The sequence below is a fragment of the Spea bombifrons genome, chromosome 4 (genome assembly GCF_027358695.1).
Source record: "Spea bombifrons isolate aSpeBom1 chromosome 4, aSpeBom1.2.pri, whole genome shotgun sequence".
In the NCBI taxonomy this organism is placed as follows: Eukaryota; Metazoa; Chordata; class Amphibia; order Anura; family Pelobatidae; genus Spea; species Spea bombifrons.
This window is the reverse complement of record NC_071090.1, coordinates 59,020,509-59,036,773: the sequence shown is the minus strand read 5'-3', so window position 1 is coordinate 59,036,773 and position 16,265 is coordinate 59,020,509. Positions and strand designations below refer to the sequence as shown.

Below are 16,265 nucleotides of genomic sequence, written 5' to 3'. Positions count from 1 at the left end.
AGTTTTTTTAGCTGACAGACCTGCTTTAAAACATTTGCTTTATAGTAGATAAGTAACATTGGATTCTTTTGTCATTCATGCTACAGGTGAGAGGCATTCTTTGCAGAGGCAGCAGTCAGTCCCTCAGCAGACATATGTTCCATCACTGGCAGACCAAATCATCTCAAGCAATGCCGGTCTAACGGAAAGAGAAGCATTCCGGCTAGAAAAATTTAGACAGCTTCTAGCTGGCCCAAACACTGACCTTGGTAAGTACATCTTGCGCTGCTGATGTAAATAGATTTATCATGCCTGTCAAATAAGCAAGCAAATGGATAGGTCCTTCAGCAATCTTTCAGCGTGCTGGTTTGCAACATGCTATTAATATACAAATAATGTCATGGAGTCATTATGTTGATGCCAGCAGCATTATTGATTCTCAGCTTTTAGGCCAGACCATTTCTTCAAAAGTTGGTATAACTTTGAGTGAGGTGACTCCTTTAAGAATCAAGGCATTTGAATGTCTGCGGCTAAGCAGAAATTCTGGCAGTTATTGATAACTACTGATAAAGTACAGATAATAAAGCAAACAAAAATACACAAATTATTTTACCTATTATACCAAAATCATTACTTTTTGATTATATTCCCTTTGTGCATTAATGTAATATTTTCTAAGATTTCTACCTTGGGACTTTTAATATTAAAATATAAATTTAATGAGCTAGTGGCTTGTTCAGCAAAATAATATTTAAATAATCATTCTTCTTGATTTGAAGAAAATATTTTGGATTAACCGTAGTTATTTAGAAGAAAAAAAACTTACGTTGTTACTTGCTAGATATTTGAGCAAAGCTTTTCAAAGATGTTTAATTGTCTTTTAAAAGCCTGGTTATGTTAAAAGTATAACTCCACTGATTTTTCTTGTAGGTAGAGCCAAAGTTCCCTTTTTAGAAATTTTATGATTTAAATTACAGTGTAGCACGTAAAAGAGATTAAAAGGTTGCCGGCTTATTTAAATGCTCAAAGCCATCACGATCCTATTATAAGTTGAATTGTTACCGGGAATCTACATTTAAATGTAAAAGCTGGTGTTTCTTTTAAAATATAGAGATGTATGGGAAATCTAAGCATTCAGTTACAGTGGTAAATTCTTCCACAGGCAATTTGTTGGCTTAGGCTTCCTAAACAATGTGAAATCTTAACCATAATGCACAGACTTATTCAAAATATGAGGAATGGTAATCTACTTGTTTGTATAGGACACTGCATACTTTATAAAACATCTTTGAAAGATGAGGGGCGTCAAGGCCTAAGTGTAAGCACATGATAGGTATCTACTGTTCTGAAGAATTTACATTGAAGTAATTACATTTTTAAGGTTGTTCATTATAAGTATTGGCTTAAGTGGAGCAAACCTTTTGCTTTACTGTCCTGTGCATTATATCATTAACCCTCAATTAGAGCCCTGCGCGGGACTGCTTTTTAAATCCCAATCCCGCCCGCTCCCGGTGTGTTTAATCCCACTCCCGCAATGTGGGTGTTCCGCTCACGCCACATTTGTGGCCAATCCCGCCCGCTCCCGCCACATTTGTGGCGAATCACGCCCGCCTCCTTACCTGATTTCCCGCGCAGTCCCGCAAGGCTGCCCTCGAGTTGTTCTCTCACAGCGTCTCTTCTCTTGCTCCACCCAGGAACAAGGCGGAGTCACAGGAAGTGACGTCACATCACGTGACTCCGTTTTGTTCCTGGGCAGAGCAAGATAGGAGACACTATAAGGGAGCAGCGAGAAGGCAGCCTTGCGGGACTGCACGGGATTACCGGGACCCGCAGGTACAGTGCCTGACCTCCCGCCCGCAACCCCAGCAAGACCCGCTGGGACCCGCCTCCCAATGCAGTCCTCTACCTTCAATCTATTACCTCTTTCCCGATAGCTTGTCTGCCAGGAGGATTGGGTACCTGTTCCTACTAGGCAAGCTCTAATGGTAAAGTAAGGAAAGAGTCTATTGCACAGTATTTCCCCCAAATAATGGCAGTGGAGGATCTCTTGGAGGCCCTAGGGCCTCTGTGCTCTTTTTGTTTAATTTCTGTTATAGATTGCTGTAAGAGTTTTTAATCTGTGTCCAATACTGAATCCCGGCTCTTCTGCAGGAAGGAAGCTTCCTACATTCCTGTTACGGAGAAGCAAAGGGTCTCCTGTGTTCAGTGTTGCTGTAGGGATGCAATCTGATTAGGACAACAGCAGAGTGATATCTCATTTAGACAGCTGAAAGTAATATTGAAGTCGGTTATAGAAACGCATGTTTCAAGACATTCGGAATCCTGTAATTGTTCCATTCGCATGGTTCTGTAACTGGAAAGCCGTCAGTAGGATTATGTACAAACATAACCATTTCCTGTTGAAACTATAACACAGCCAGCTGTAAACTCTAGTTTCAGTTCTACTGCTCCAAGTTTCGATGTGCAGATCATATAATACGTGTGTAAAATGGTTTCAGGCCTATTTGGTTAAGAGGGACATTGCGAGTACGGGTGTTTAGACCCTGCTCTTCACTATAACTTGTGAATCTCTGCTGCAGGAAGAGCTTTGCTTGCCCAGTGTAATGTAGAGTTAAATTAGTTGCATTTCTTCGCACCCTCCTTACCCCAGGGCTTGACAAATTTGTTTTAAATCTAGGAGCCAGCTAAAAAAGTTAGGAGCCAGGACTTTTTTTTGCCCCAGCGCTCACACTTTGCCCCAGCGCTCACACTTTGCCCCAGCGCTCACACTTTGCCCCAGCGCTCACACTTTGCCCCAGCGCTCACACTTTGCCCCAGCGCTCACACTTTGCCCCAGCGCTCACACTTTGCCCCAGCGCTCACACTTTGCCCCAGCGCTCACACTTTGCCCCAGCGCTCAGTCTCACACTTTGCCCCAGCGCTCAGTCTCACACTTTGCCCCAGCGCTCAGTCTCACACTTTGCCCCAGCGCTCAGTCTCACACTTTGCCCCAGCGCTCAGTCTCACACTTTGCCCCAGCGCTCAGTCTCACACTTTGCCCCAGCGCTCAGTCTCACACTTTGCCCCAGCGCTCAGTCTCACACTTTGCCCCAGCGCTCAGTCTCACACTTTGCCCCAGCGCTCAGTCTCACACTTTGCCCCAGCGCTCAGTCTCACACTTTGCCCCAGCGCTCAGTCTCACACTTTGCCCCAGCGCTCAGTCTCACACTTTGCCCCAGCGCTCAGTCTCACACTTTGCCCCAGCGCTCACACCAATCACAGTCCTGCCCAGACATACCCAGGTTCCAGCATGTACTGGCTGACTTGGAATGATAGGAGTACATGCTGAAACCTGGATTGCTGCACATCACTTAGAGCCCCATGTGCCATGCTCCTCCCCCCACTTACACAACCATGCTATCACACACACATTCATCTACTCATTCATACACCCTCCTTCACCCCTTACCTGCACTGCAGATCTCTCACACGCAGACTTCCATTGGGGCCCTGCTGCTTCTATCTCTGTCTCCCTGCATGAACTTCTCTTGTCCCACCCACTGGGAGGAGGAACACATCGGTCATGTGACTCCTCTGGTTTCCTGCTTCCTGTGGCCAGCACAAGAGACGCTGCTTGCACATTAAGAGCAACGCACAGTTAAGCAGTGCGGCCCCTGCTCTTTTTTTTCGGCATTTCGCCGAATATGTGTTTCAGCCACCGGTTTGGCTCACAAACACCTAGACGCCAGGACAAAATTATCAGTCGCCATGGCGACCTGGCGCCTGGGATTTGTCGAGCCCTGCCTTACCCATAAATATATATACATTATACAGGGCAAGCGCTTCTTGTCGGAGAAACTTTAACACTACGACTCTCTGCCAGCTGTCCCTTTATTGAATAGACCCCATTGGGTTTCACACAGCATAACCTGTGAAAACAAAACATCAGATTTTTATATTTGGAATTTCGATTTTTGACACAATGGTTTTTTTTTTATCCTGCTCTCAAAATGTCCCTTTCTTGACTACGCTAGAGCCTTGGTTATCAGTTTAAATTCTAAGAACACTTTTTTTTTTAACATATTTTTTTCTCTCTGGATGGTTTGTAAGAGAGGTGTCTGTGGATTGATTTTCCCATTGAGATTGCATTGCTAGCTGTTAAAGCAGAAAGATGTGTCTAAATAGACAGGCTGCTGTTATGGGCTGTCATTTACAATACTTGCTATCAGCCACCCTTAAATTCCCAAGATGGTTTATTATTTTTTAGTGATGAAACAACATATCAATGATTTTTTGTATGTATGTACGTTGTCAAAAAAAGTACTTTAAGACAAAAACTGTTGGTCCAATGTTGAGCACCTAGACTTAATTTAACATATTCCGTATTAATTTAATTAATTAAATCTTCTCTGTTTTAGTAGTGGTAGAAAATTACCCAACTATAAAGAAGGCCCATCAACTTTGGAATCCTCCAGGAACATCCACTGGGCGCGCCACACACACACGCAAATGTCTTTATTTATGTTTAACTTATTTGGAAAACCATTTTACCGGGAAGAATACATTAAGATTTCAATAATTTTCTCATATTTAGTGCGATTTTCCACATGTATAATACGATTATTATATATATTAATAATGCTAACTTATTTACATTACCGTTTTATAAACAGTTGCATGACAGGTATTTTGAATGATTACCTAGTAGAAGGTAAGTTTGTTTTATAGAACTGCTCCTTGTATGTGGAACCCTATAAATAGGCATGGAGCGAGAATACCCTGTGGTTTCTAGAGTCACCCTTGAGGATAATAATAATACATTTAGTTTTCTAAATTTATGAATGCTATCCATCTGTAATCTTCATGGGCTGAAGCTTGGAGGAACGCCATATTAGTCATGTAACCGTGTAACTGATAGGATTTCACAATACCTGTCTTCCTGCCTTCATATTGGAGTGATGACTAGATCTCTAGGAACTATTCTGTGACTTGCTGGGCACATGTTAGAAGAAGCATGTTCACGCAGGAGTAGAAAAATATTGCTTTCATTACATTGTGCCTATTTTTGCCCAATGTGGGATGTTTGCATGTCGGATGGTGCTATGTAAAATAAATAATGATGATAATGTCATCTTCTGAGCTACATTGGGGACAGCTTCTTCAAGTGACGACAGTAAGCGATCACCTCCCTTGTTTATTCTGTGTTTTTTCTTGGCTGTCTAAATGGACCAGTGTGTGCATTAATCACATATTGATGTGTTCCAGACAGACCACCCATTAAGAGATGCATGCTTGGATGCATGTAGCATTACTTTATTTAAGATTTCTAAAAAAAAATGCACAAATACACTCTTTATCTATAAAAGGGGCATAGGCCTCTTCATCCTAGACATATATTGGCATGCACACTCCCCTACATTTCATGTTTTGGGGCATGTGGCAGGAGATGAGGAGAAGCATGGCTGATCAAAGGGATTGACGCCACCTTACCCGAATAACGACAAGGAAGCAAAGATAGAGTGCCAATAGTGCGCGGTTGATTTTTCGACTACCTGGACCGGTCAGTGGAGAATAAATGAACTCCTCCCAACTGGCCCATGCTCCCTACGCTTTTTCACCGCAAAAGCTGGACAGTGGGGCAGTTACACACTCTTACATTGGGATGTAATTTGGCTGTAAAACACATTTATGTTGTAAACAAAAAGACCTTGAATAAGAGGTTAAATTTGAGATGGATTGCAAATGAGACAACTGAATCTAAATACAGGTTGGTGCTTAACGTTCATGTTATTGCAATATGTTGCTTTAACAGAATTGCAAAAAACATATCTGGCTAAGGTTGAGAAGGGTACAATTGCTAATGAAAAGAACAATTTCTTTTAAAATTCTAATTAGTGGAAGATACCAAGCAAAATATTACAGATGTGAATACATTAGCATGACCTACCAATGGTCTTCCTGTTTCACATTTTGAACGTGTCAGAATTAATCTTGTATTACTAATTAAGCCACACAGATTAGGCAATAGAGACGAGCTCACCGTGCGCGCTGTCACAAACCATAATTTAGCTTGTTCTGATGGACATTAAAAATGACCATACTGATATGTTAAAATGGGATAATTTAAGTAAAGTTAATTAATGCTCTTACTGTACAACTAGTGTGGGTGCAGCAGTTTTTTTCCCTAGCTTTGCTTTAAAGCCTTGTGTGATGTTTGCTGTCATGTTGTGAAAATCATTTGGGAATTAGCAGTCACAGTCAGATGAGCTTTGTGAAGGGTATCAAATGCAGCCTGACATATATTTTAAGGCAGATAGATCTGAAATATTCATTGGGAAAATACACCAATTAAACACTGCAGTTAGTGAGACGATCGATCAAACGGGCTTAAGAGGGTCTGCTAAATGGTCTTATTGGTACCGTGGCATACACGTTGGCTAGAAGTAATGTCAGAAACGGCAACGTAAAATAGTTTTATATATAACGGCACATTATTTGGGGAGGACAAGCTATTTTTTGTTCACTGTAACGTTTGTAGAGGCAACGAAGTGCATATGTCTTGTGCAGCTCTATTTGTGTGTGTCTTATGGTCTCTTGTGTAGTGTTCTGTAAAATTAAATAGGTTTGTTTAATTGCTACTTGTCCCAGCTTTAATGAACTATAGCTTAGGAATTGGCTAATGCAATTGGACACGGTGAGCCACAGAATTGACTATTTTTAAACTGTTACTAAATGCAGTGATTTAGAGGTCTTTTAGGCAGCAGAGAAGCCGGTTGAGAAGATTAGTTAAGGTGCTTTGATGAGACTTGGCATGGTTCGAGGCTTTTCGGTGGTTTCCGTGTGTAGCCAGTTCTCAGAGACCTTCGTGCGTCAGCGTACTGTCCTGGTTTTAATGTTTGTATGCCGCGGGTGAAGGGTCTGGATGCTGCGGACCTCTTTAAATTCACAGTCATGCTATTCTGAAATCTTTCCCATTCAAATGCCATTTACATTTCCGAAGCACAGTTTTGTCCCTGTTTTTGTTTGGTTTTGAGTGTGGAGGCCAATTAGAGAACCACATCTAGAAGAGCTAGACACAGACAGTTACATTATGTAAATGCTTTAAAATAAATAAATGAAAAAAAAAATCTTCTGAAAGGCTAGGGCCTTGGGAAAGAAACAATCATACTTTTGCCCGCAGGTCACTATTTTGACAGAGTTCATATAACAAGATTGTGTCGGAGGTTAATGGCTCATTTAAAATATGCAATAGCATTTGCATTGAGTAAACAGAAATCAGAAGAAAGTTGGGTTCTTTTCAAAACATACGCCGGCGTTATTGATTTGTTGGTTTAGTCTCCAGCTTGTCTGTTGTGCGGAGCAGTTTCCCAAGTTCACGTTGTTTGCAAAGTAGGGGATGTCTGAAGGGCACAAATATACAATATATCCATGCCTGATGGGTATAGTAATGGTTACCCTACTAAACTGGTATGAGTAATAAACATTGAGTATTAAACGTAGAAGTTGAGGTCCATTTAATCTCGGAGGATGAAAAAAAAATGACAAAAGGTGTATGCTGTCTTACAACCTCTGTTGCAAGTATCATTAATTATGCGTTCATCTGTCAAGGTCTCACTTCTTGTTTTGAAGCTGCCAGAACATATCAGCTTTCATCAAAGGGGTGGAATAAATTAATGGGGAGGAATAATCATGCAAATCAGGTCAAGATGAAGATGAATGCAGCGTTAAAGAATTTCCGTTATATAGCAATACATGTTGGATGTCTAAATGTTCTTCTTATGTCCTGCTCATTTAATCCTGAGGTCTCCTAGCCTTGTGAAAATGTTCCTAGCAGGGGTCAGCTGCCATTGTGTTTGTGTATCTAAATCATATGCTCTATTTTTTTAATTGGTTCCAGGATAGTGAAGGAGCTCGAAGCCTTGTGAATGATGATGTTGGGTGATAGGATTTCCATCTGGAGCTCATGTAAACTATTAATACACAGTAAATGGCTTGCGTAATGAAATATATAGCCGTGAAAAGCCACATTAAATCCCTTGTAATGTTTCCCCACACTTCAAGTAGTAGCTAAGGAAGCAACAAGCATCTGTTTTTCCCCGTGTAATCTCTAGAGCCGCGTGAGCTCTTGAATCTTTAATGGACTTTAATTAATGCTGCTGTTGTCCTGTACTACTCGGTGCCTTTTACTTCTGTGCGTTTGATGTATTTACCTGCGTGCTTGAACCTTTCACAAAGCTCCTGTGTGCATCCAGGACACCAGTCACATAGCACTTTTCTGTTTAACATGTCCATGTTGTTAGTTTTTCCTTCTCTTCTTTTCAGGGTTGGTCTTAAATTCTTGTCTGAGGATGCTGGGTACCTTCACAGTAGCGTGTTGCCAGTTTTCCCCCTTGCTATCCTATAGGCCATACAATGGCATCGATACAGTGTTACACTGTGGCAGTTTCGGTGAATGACTGGTACTGTGTAATCTATGCCCGATGCAAAGGATCTTATACTTTAATGGTTCAAAGCTAGACTTGACTTCAAAAGACATTTTCTGATCTGGGAAATGGTGAGTCAAAGACAATAAATCAAACATTGTACACAGCCGTATGTTTCACTCCCGCAATATGCACAACTATATAGGATAATAAGAGAAGTTAATATCCTGGGGAATTTGTTGTGATTGTGAAATACTAGTGCACTTTGAAGGCCAGTACTCCAGAGACATCACTGCTCAATAACTATTTTATAGTCTACAGAATTCTGTGTCTTCCAGCCGCTGGGAATATCGCGCTGGCTATATGCTTCTTTATAGAGATCTCAGCTGGGGAGGAGAGCTTATTTGACTCTCATATCATCTCCAGCTAAAGGAATTTAGTTTCCTATATTTGCAATTCTCAGGAAATCGACTGAAATAGTCTTCGCTCTACCAAACGGCTGAATCCAACACACACACACTGTCTACGATGGCACAGAAATAGTCTGCGCAAAGCAAACACACTTTATTAAGGCTTCCTGTCAAATAATGGGGGACTATTTCTGGCACCAAGGGGAGCATTGCCCTGCAACAATCAATAGGCAGCAGAAGTCTTTATTGTCTTCTTTTGTTTCAGCTTTCTGTACCCCTGTGAGCAGTTCCGATAACGAGGTTGTGGCTTGAATCACTTGATCTTATTGTGATATTTTTTTGGAAGGTTTTAAAATTATTCAGGTGATGAGACCTTGTAAGCACTGGCCATTTATTATTTACAACATCTGCATATTCAACATTCTGACAACAAGTGACTTGCATTTGTATTTAGTTTCCCAAATACAAATTAGTTTTCCCAAATACCTGCAACGAAGAGTTGCTAAGAGCAATGTTCAAATTCAAACATGTCCCAGATGCTGCTACTTTGTTAGATGTTGCGTGGTGCGGTTTGTTGTATTAATCATTGTTCCTTTAAGATTAAATGCCAAAAGAAGGAAACCCCGCATCATTTATTACTAGAAGCATTAGGTGTCTAATTAAAGGGCACCTATAGCCATGTGACAAACGAGGTATGCTCGCCTCTGCTGCTTAGATGATTAAAACTGTTACAAACTCTTAATGTATTATTTTCTGGCTAAATTAAAAACCTATCTTTAATTCATAACAAAGCTACATGACAAATGTCTATTCAAGAAGCTTTTGGTGTTTGTACGCCCATTAGAACTCTGTAATTTGAAGTTATTGTAAGCATAGCTTTACATTTAAAAGTCCAAAACCGAACCAAAAGAGAGAAATAGATTTACCATGAACATCCAGGATTGCTCCAAGGCCATGTTATGTTAGGATACTTTTTTCTGTAATGCTATAAAATCTAATGGCTAATACTATGGTTGCCATACCATCTGGCATGTACATTCTACATGTTCTTGGCCTCTCGTATGTAAACTGCTGTCCTGTAGTATGTGGGATGTATAAAATTACAAAAGGTAATCGGTTACTTAATTATAAATCCTACATACTGCATGGGAGCACATGCTTGTTGGCAACATATGAAATGTATGTCTTCTGTAAATAAAACAGGTGATATGGCAACATTAACTATATAGACAAAATGATGTCCATTACACCTTTGATGACATCACATTCTAAATACATAGATACTAATATGAAGTTGCCCCCCTGATTTCAGTGAAGTGTGTCCCAATATGTTTGTCCATATTGTGGTGCACAAAGCTAGGTCCATAAAGACACGGTTGTATGCGTTTGGTGTGGAAGAACTTGACTGACCCGCACAGAGCCCTGACCTCAACCCCATCAAACACCTTTGGAATGAACTGGAATGGAGATTGGGAGCCAGGCTTTCTCCTCCAACATCAGTACCTGACCTCACAAATGTTCTACTGGATAAATGGAAACCAACAACATATTAATGTCTTTGTATTTAGAATGCAATATCATAGGAGTCTGTGTTGGTGTAACGGTCAGGTGTCCCAGTACTTTTGTCCATATAGGCATATATATATATAAGCAGGAAGGAAGGTTGTAATATGCAATCACAAAGTAGCATGAACGCTGCATAGTTTTTCTTTTTCCTCCCCTGAAAATTAAACACCAACTTAAGCATATGAATTTTACTTTTGCTGTTGCTATGCAACAGTTTTGCTGAACCTTCTGACCCATCACAGATCCACCTACCGAGTTACCAAGCATATAATGAATAAAAAAGTGTATATTTGTTATCTTAACAAACCCCCAAAACACACTGTATATTTATTCCCCTGAAAGTACTGACTAAAGTGTGTTATATTTACACTTATTATTTGTACCATTTGTACTGGGTGAAGATACCTGATTCATGTGTAGGAGATCATAAGAGACAGACATTCCTAGCAGTATCAGTTGGTGTCTGAGGCCGTTTTCATATTAAAATACAGTAATTAAGCTGGTTATGCAAATTGGAATGTTGTAACGATTTAAAACTTAGAATACTATTCAGACAGCCCCACTTTACCTTTTAGATCTGTCCTGAGATCCCTGTTAATTGAACAGAAACAGTAAATGTATCTGACCTCAACTGTTCGTTCTTAAGCAGTCGGTGAATGCTTATATTGAACGATTTTGGGTTGCTGCTCAGTAGGAGATGGTCCACAGCCATGATCAGTGGGAAGAGATTGTGATAGCAACTGAGTAATTAACTATAGAGGTCCCCGCAGTCTCTCTACGCTCTTGTGCATCTAGGTGAAACATTATGCATGACTGCTTGGCTCCATCTCCTTCCGGCACTACACATTAGCCTGTTCAGCAGACTAGCGTTGGGCGCACATAGGTCTTCATCTATCAGCAGTTGCCAGCCCAAGCAGACCATGAGTCTGTACTTCATTTTCTTCTGAATATAAACTCCTTCCATTCTGGGATGCTCGGTTTATATGCCAGGAAAGTGACACAGATGACGGTAATGAGTTTACATGTGTTAACCCTTCATCAGCTGTGTCATCTTCATGCATAAAATGTGCAGATAACTTTTCCTAGCAGTGTAACAAGGCACTTACGTGCAAAAGTACAAACCAGCAAATAAACTGAAGTATTCTTAGTGTATCTCTGGGGTTAACCCTGCTACAGATGCTTTTAGACAGCAGTTGAATGTGAACCTTTTATCTTTAAAATGCAGGACAGGCTAGCTCGAGATAAGATGAGGATCGACGGCTCAAGAAAAAGTTCTCCTAATTACAGATATCGTTGGGCATACATTATTAAGAAAGTGTTTTTCCAATAACAGTACCTTTCTTTGTGAAAGTTATAATTTATGTAATTGTAAGTAATGTGAGTATGCTTGGGTCCTTAATTTTCCTAAAAAAAAAAAAAAAAATAAAAGTGAATTATATGTTGAAGAGAAAATTATTCATTAGCAAGCAAGTTGCTGTAGTTACCAAGGTCACCCAAAGCATTTTGCTAATGCCGTCACAGCATTGCTTAGCTGTATTTATTTCCGACTGATGGGGGAGCTGCTGTTCCACTTAAGTTGGATCTGAAAAGCTTTTAGGACCTTGTGCTGCTAAATTGCTCCAGAAATTCGCTATAAGAACATAAAGCTAAATCTAGTTTATCGTTTCCATCGTTTAATTGTTCATGCAAGCCATCTCCTCATGTAGCGATTTACAGTAATCTTACTGAAATAACAATTTTGTGCCAAAGAATGAATAATGAATGTGATGAAAGTGTTGAGCTCCTTATATTTTTTTTCCCCCCCCTAAATGTTTTGTACTTCTGGAACATTCCTGTTGGGTAGGAAAGTGTGCATTCAATTGCTATTAGCATTAAACAATCGCCAATAAGAGAGGCTGATACCATTTAATTGTCACCATTTGTATGGAAGTATGTTGTATAGAACACATCCTTGACAGGGCTAGGAAGAAGGTACAGACGTTGCAGCATTTATTTTGAGTAAGGCTAATCATCAAGCAGAATATAGTGTCTTTTGCTCTGGTTGGATGCTAGCATTTTAATATATAACACAAGACTGTTTGGTATTCTAAATATAGGGCAATTCTGGAGCAATCACCCCTCTGCCAAGCAGCCGATTGGTCAGTTTTCACCTAAATGGAAGTTCGTAAAAGTACAATTTATGCAATGCTGTCATATTTTCCCAAGTGGAAATGTTTAATTTAGACAGGAGGGCAAGAGTGGTTTTACACATTCTGCATTAATAATCATTGTATCTGAGTTGCGCTGTTATTGTTAAAGCCAAAAATATTCTCCATTTGGTAAAATACTTTGTCTTTTCTGGTGCTTTCTTTCTCCTCATGCCAACAGCATACAGGAACAGGTAGTTTCATAGAAACCAAGATTGTGATGGTAGTCTGCGCTGATGTAGAGAGTCGGGCTGAATCATTCTTTCGTCTCATCTTGGATTCAGAAAAACGTCATGTCTGTCCCATGAAATGAAATGTGCATTTGTTATTAAAGTGAAGTCGGTGCAACCTTGTTTAGACACTTTAAAATAGCTTACAAATGTATAGATGATTTCATCAAATTCTGAGCATGAAAGCTGCAACGTTGCCAGTACAGTCCAATGAACTGCGCCTGATTTCATAAAGTAGTGTATGCTGGATTGCAAAAAGGGCATTGCTGATGGATATGGGCACTCGCTATTAAGTATAAATACATTATTATAACTATATTCATTTATTCACCACATATCACACATTTAGAAAGAAAGCTGCAAAGGGACCCTTTAAACGTTTAGGTCCTTAATCACGTCATTACAGACTGGGTAGATTTTAGATGACATTGTTACTGTTAACATTTTAGAAAAGTATTTATACCCTCACATGTAGAGCATGTATTACCTGTGTTTCAAAGGTTGACAGCCAAATCTGTGTGTGTCTATGTGGGTGCTGTCCGTGGTGCTTAAAAGGTTGCAGGCTTGCTTTATTCATCCCTAGCCTGCATTGGATTGTGTCTAATTCTGTGGAGTACTATGGATCAGGACACAAAACATCGGTAACATGTAGCAAGTCACAAAGCAAGCTAAGACTTCACACGAACACCATCTAGTAACAGATCTCTTCAAGAGAGAGATCAGATACTGTCAGAGAATGTGATATATATCCCATATGCATATATTTTCCAGGTGCCATTGATCAAATGATACGGCATTGTATAGCGTCACTTCGGTTTGTGTGTTTTTAAGGGCATTTTACATTCACATCTGTATACTGTCAAACAGGTTTTATTCACAGTTCCATTATTAATGATGTCTGTAATTTGGTAGTAAAAAAAAAAAATGTATTCAAAAAGCTTATAACATACACAAAATATATAAGATAGGCAAACCAAATAGCGGTACAGCGCTACAGCATACATGTATCGGCATTATATAAGGCACATAGGGCACAAGTGCAAGAAAACTCCAACAGGAACCGGTACATAGGCACAGTATACATATATCAGAATCATACTAGGTATGGTTGGAACAAGTACAAGAAAATCCCAAAAGGGACTTCCACATAGCGTAGAAAAAAACAGACAAACCAAAAGATGGGTCTAAGTACAGTATACAAGTAGCAGCAGCATATAAGATGCGTAGGATACAATTGCAAAGGAATCCTAGCAAGAAATGTCACATCAGCCATCAGCCATCAGTGAAAGAGACTCAGACTGAAAACGTAGCAAATGAGCTAACACAATCATGTTTCGAAGAAAAGATATTGCAAAAATAGACGAAATAGAATACCAAAGCAGATAAATCAGTGAACACTCTACCCCCACCACAGCCAAAGCGGGCCGAAACCCAGATATCGGAAAAGACCCTTGCATTGATCGAAGACAAAACCAGCTAGTGGAACGAAATGAGTAGAAAGTGACTTCTTAACGGAGTCATCCATAACAGCTATAAAAGTAGACCAGTTTTGGAAGAATGATTTAGCCCTCACTTCTCTATGCATAGCTGCTTCTAACCAGTCCATGCGGAAAATGCAAGTCAATCGACCTATGGCCATTTTTTTTTTTTTTTTACAAAACGCTGATATAGTGAATAAGAGTATCTCTTCTCTAGCAGTAAAAGATCAAATGCCTAAAGTGGCAAAATCCCAAAAAGGGCCCATTCCACAGTTAAATGACCAGCACATCCAGCTCGATATCTGGGAGATCTTTCCTCCAGGCGAGCAGACCCTTTCTCAGGGAGCTCCAAGTGATAACAGGTCTAATTTGCCCATAAAGAACGGACATTGTAATGGGACTTGATGAAGTACGGAGCGTCAGTTTATCAAGGGGGGTTGTTATGATCTCTAGGTGTCAACTCAGCTGGGAGGCTGGTAACAAAACTCCTAAATTGAAAATAATTCAAGGGGTGTATAGAAAGTGAAGGGAACGTCTCACAGAAGTGTTGCCAGGTGAGCACATGAGACGCGTCAGGATAAAGAAAATCATCAACGAGCCGCCTCCCTCAACCTCTACTCGCCTAAAAACAGGGTCCTCTTTACCATGTTGAAATCTGGGATTCCGAACTAAGGGCATATACCTAGAATGTGTAAATCCCAATCCCCGACGCCTACGCACTTGAAAGTAATTTGGAAATTTTAACAGTTCTGACATTTTTTGCTACTCTTTCCAATATTAAAACTAAGAACTAAGCACTAGCCATTTTATTATCTACTTGTATAGAATTCAACATATCGTACATTACGTTAGAAAAGCTTCCGTTTCTAAAGCTGCGAAGCGAACATCTGAAGTACCTTTGCTGTTTTAGTTTTTGTTTGAAACAAAGGATCTTTTTTAACGCAAAAGAAAGCTTTCCTTAATTAAATCTCACACAGTATTGGCTGCTTAATCAATTGTATTGAAGAAAACAGAGTGTGTGATTAGACCTTGTGAAGTGTTTTAAGAAAATTGACAGCGGCTCTAGTCTAGTTTTTGTTGGTAGTAGAGATTGGTATATGTAAATTTTACCATTAGGTGCCAGGTGAGTATTATGTTTAAAGGCACAGTGCTAGTTTTTCAGACTCTCTTTCACTTAGTAATGCTGCCCTTTTTTTAGTTTCCTGATAGCTGTCTCCTGCACTTCTAAATATCTGCAAATCCACAAAAACACGTGAATTATATTTGCATTTTTAGTGTCTAGTGAATTCTCCCCTGGTGGTTATGTTCTGGATCCAAGCCAAACGTGACCTATTATGGAAAGCGAGTGCGCATTTCACAAAAGAGGGGTCATATGGTACCTTTTTTGTGACAGAAGTCTTGATTTTTATTAATTGACCTTTTAAGTCTGTGGGTAAAAGGTTTTATATGTACAGTACCCATGTGCACATTTCTGTAGGGCAACCAGTCTCGTCCAAGAAACAAGAAAAGTAAGGAAATCCACAGGCGGTCTGCAAAAACTCCACATACTACTGCATGTTATGTGGAGAAGGAGCTTGGAAGCTTTGTACAAACCCATTCTGCTGCACAGTCACTGCATGACGCACTGTAAAATCACTGTTTTATAAGATTGAACAGTATTGCCGTGAGGAACGTCTTACAGATAAGTAGCAGAAAAATGTCACTTAAACCACTCAAAGCTATATTACATTTATTCATTTGGCCAGTTGCAATGAGCTGCTGGCTTTTCATTAGCCGTCGTTGATACTGTGAGATTTTCCATCTCGCCGCAAATTTCCCACAATTCACTGTGTAATGGGTAAAAGCAGACGTGAGTGCTTTGATGCAGGCTCAAACCCAATGCCTGCCTTGGCCTGCCTGGTGGGGTAGGGAATGAGCCATAAGGTGGGAACCACTAAATCTCTCCCTTCTGTCATTGGGTCTAGGGGGGCATTAAAGGCTCCAGAGAGCCAGTTGGCTTGGTTAAAAAGCAAGT

At 40.1% G+C, this 16,265-nt stretch overlaps 1 protein-coding gene across 1 annotated transcript in view; it reads left to right on the top strand.

Annotated features, from left to right (window-relative positions):
- Positions 1 to 16,265, top strand: part of TBC1D22A (TBC1 domain family member 22A) — a 237,050-nt gene that overhangs the window by 38,863 nt on the left and 181,922 nt on the right. The window contains exon 4 of the mRNA XM_053463355.1: positions 87 to 248. Within this exon, the coding sequence (XP_053319330.1) occupies positions 87 to 248 (162 nt within the window). The remainder of the gene's footprint in view (positions 1 to 86; positions 249 to 16,265) is intronic.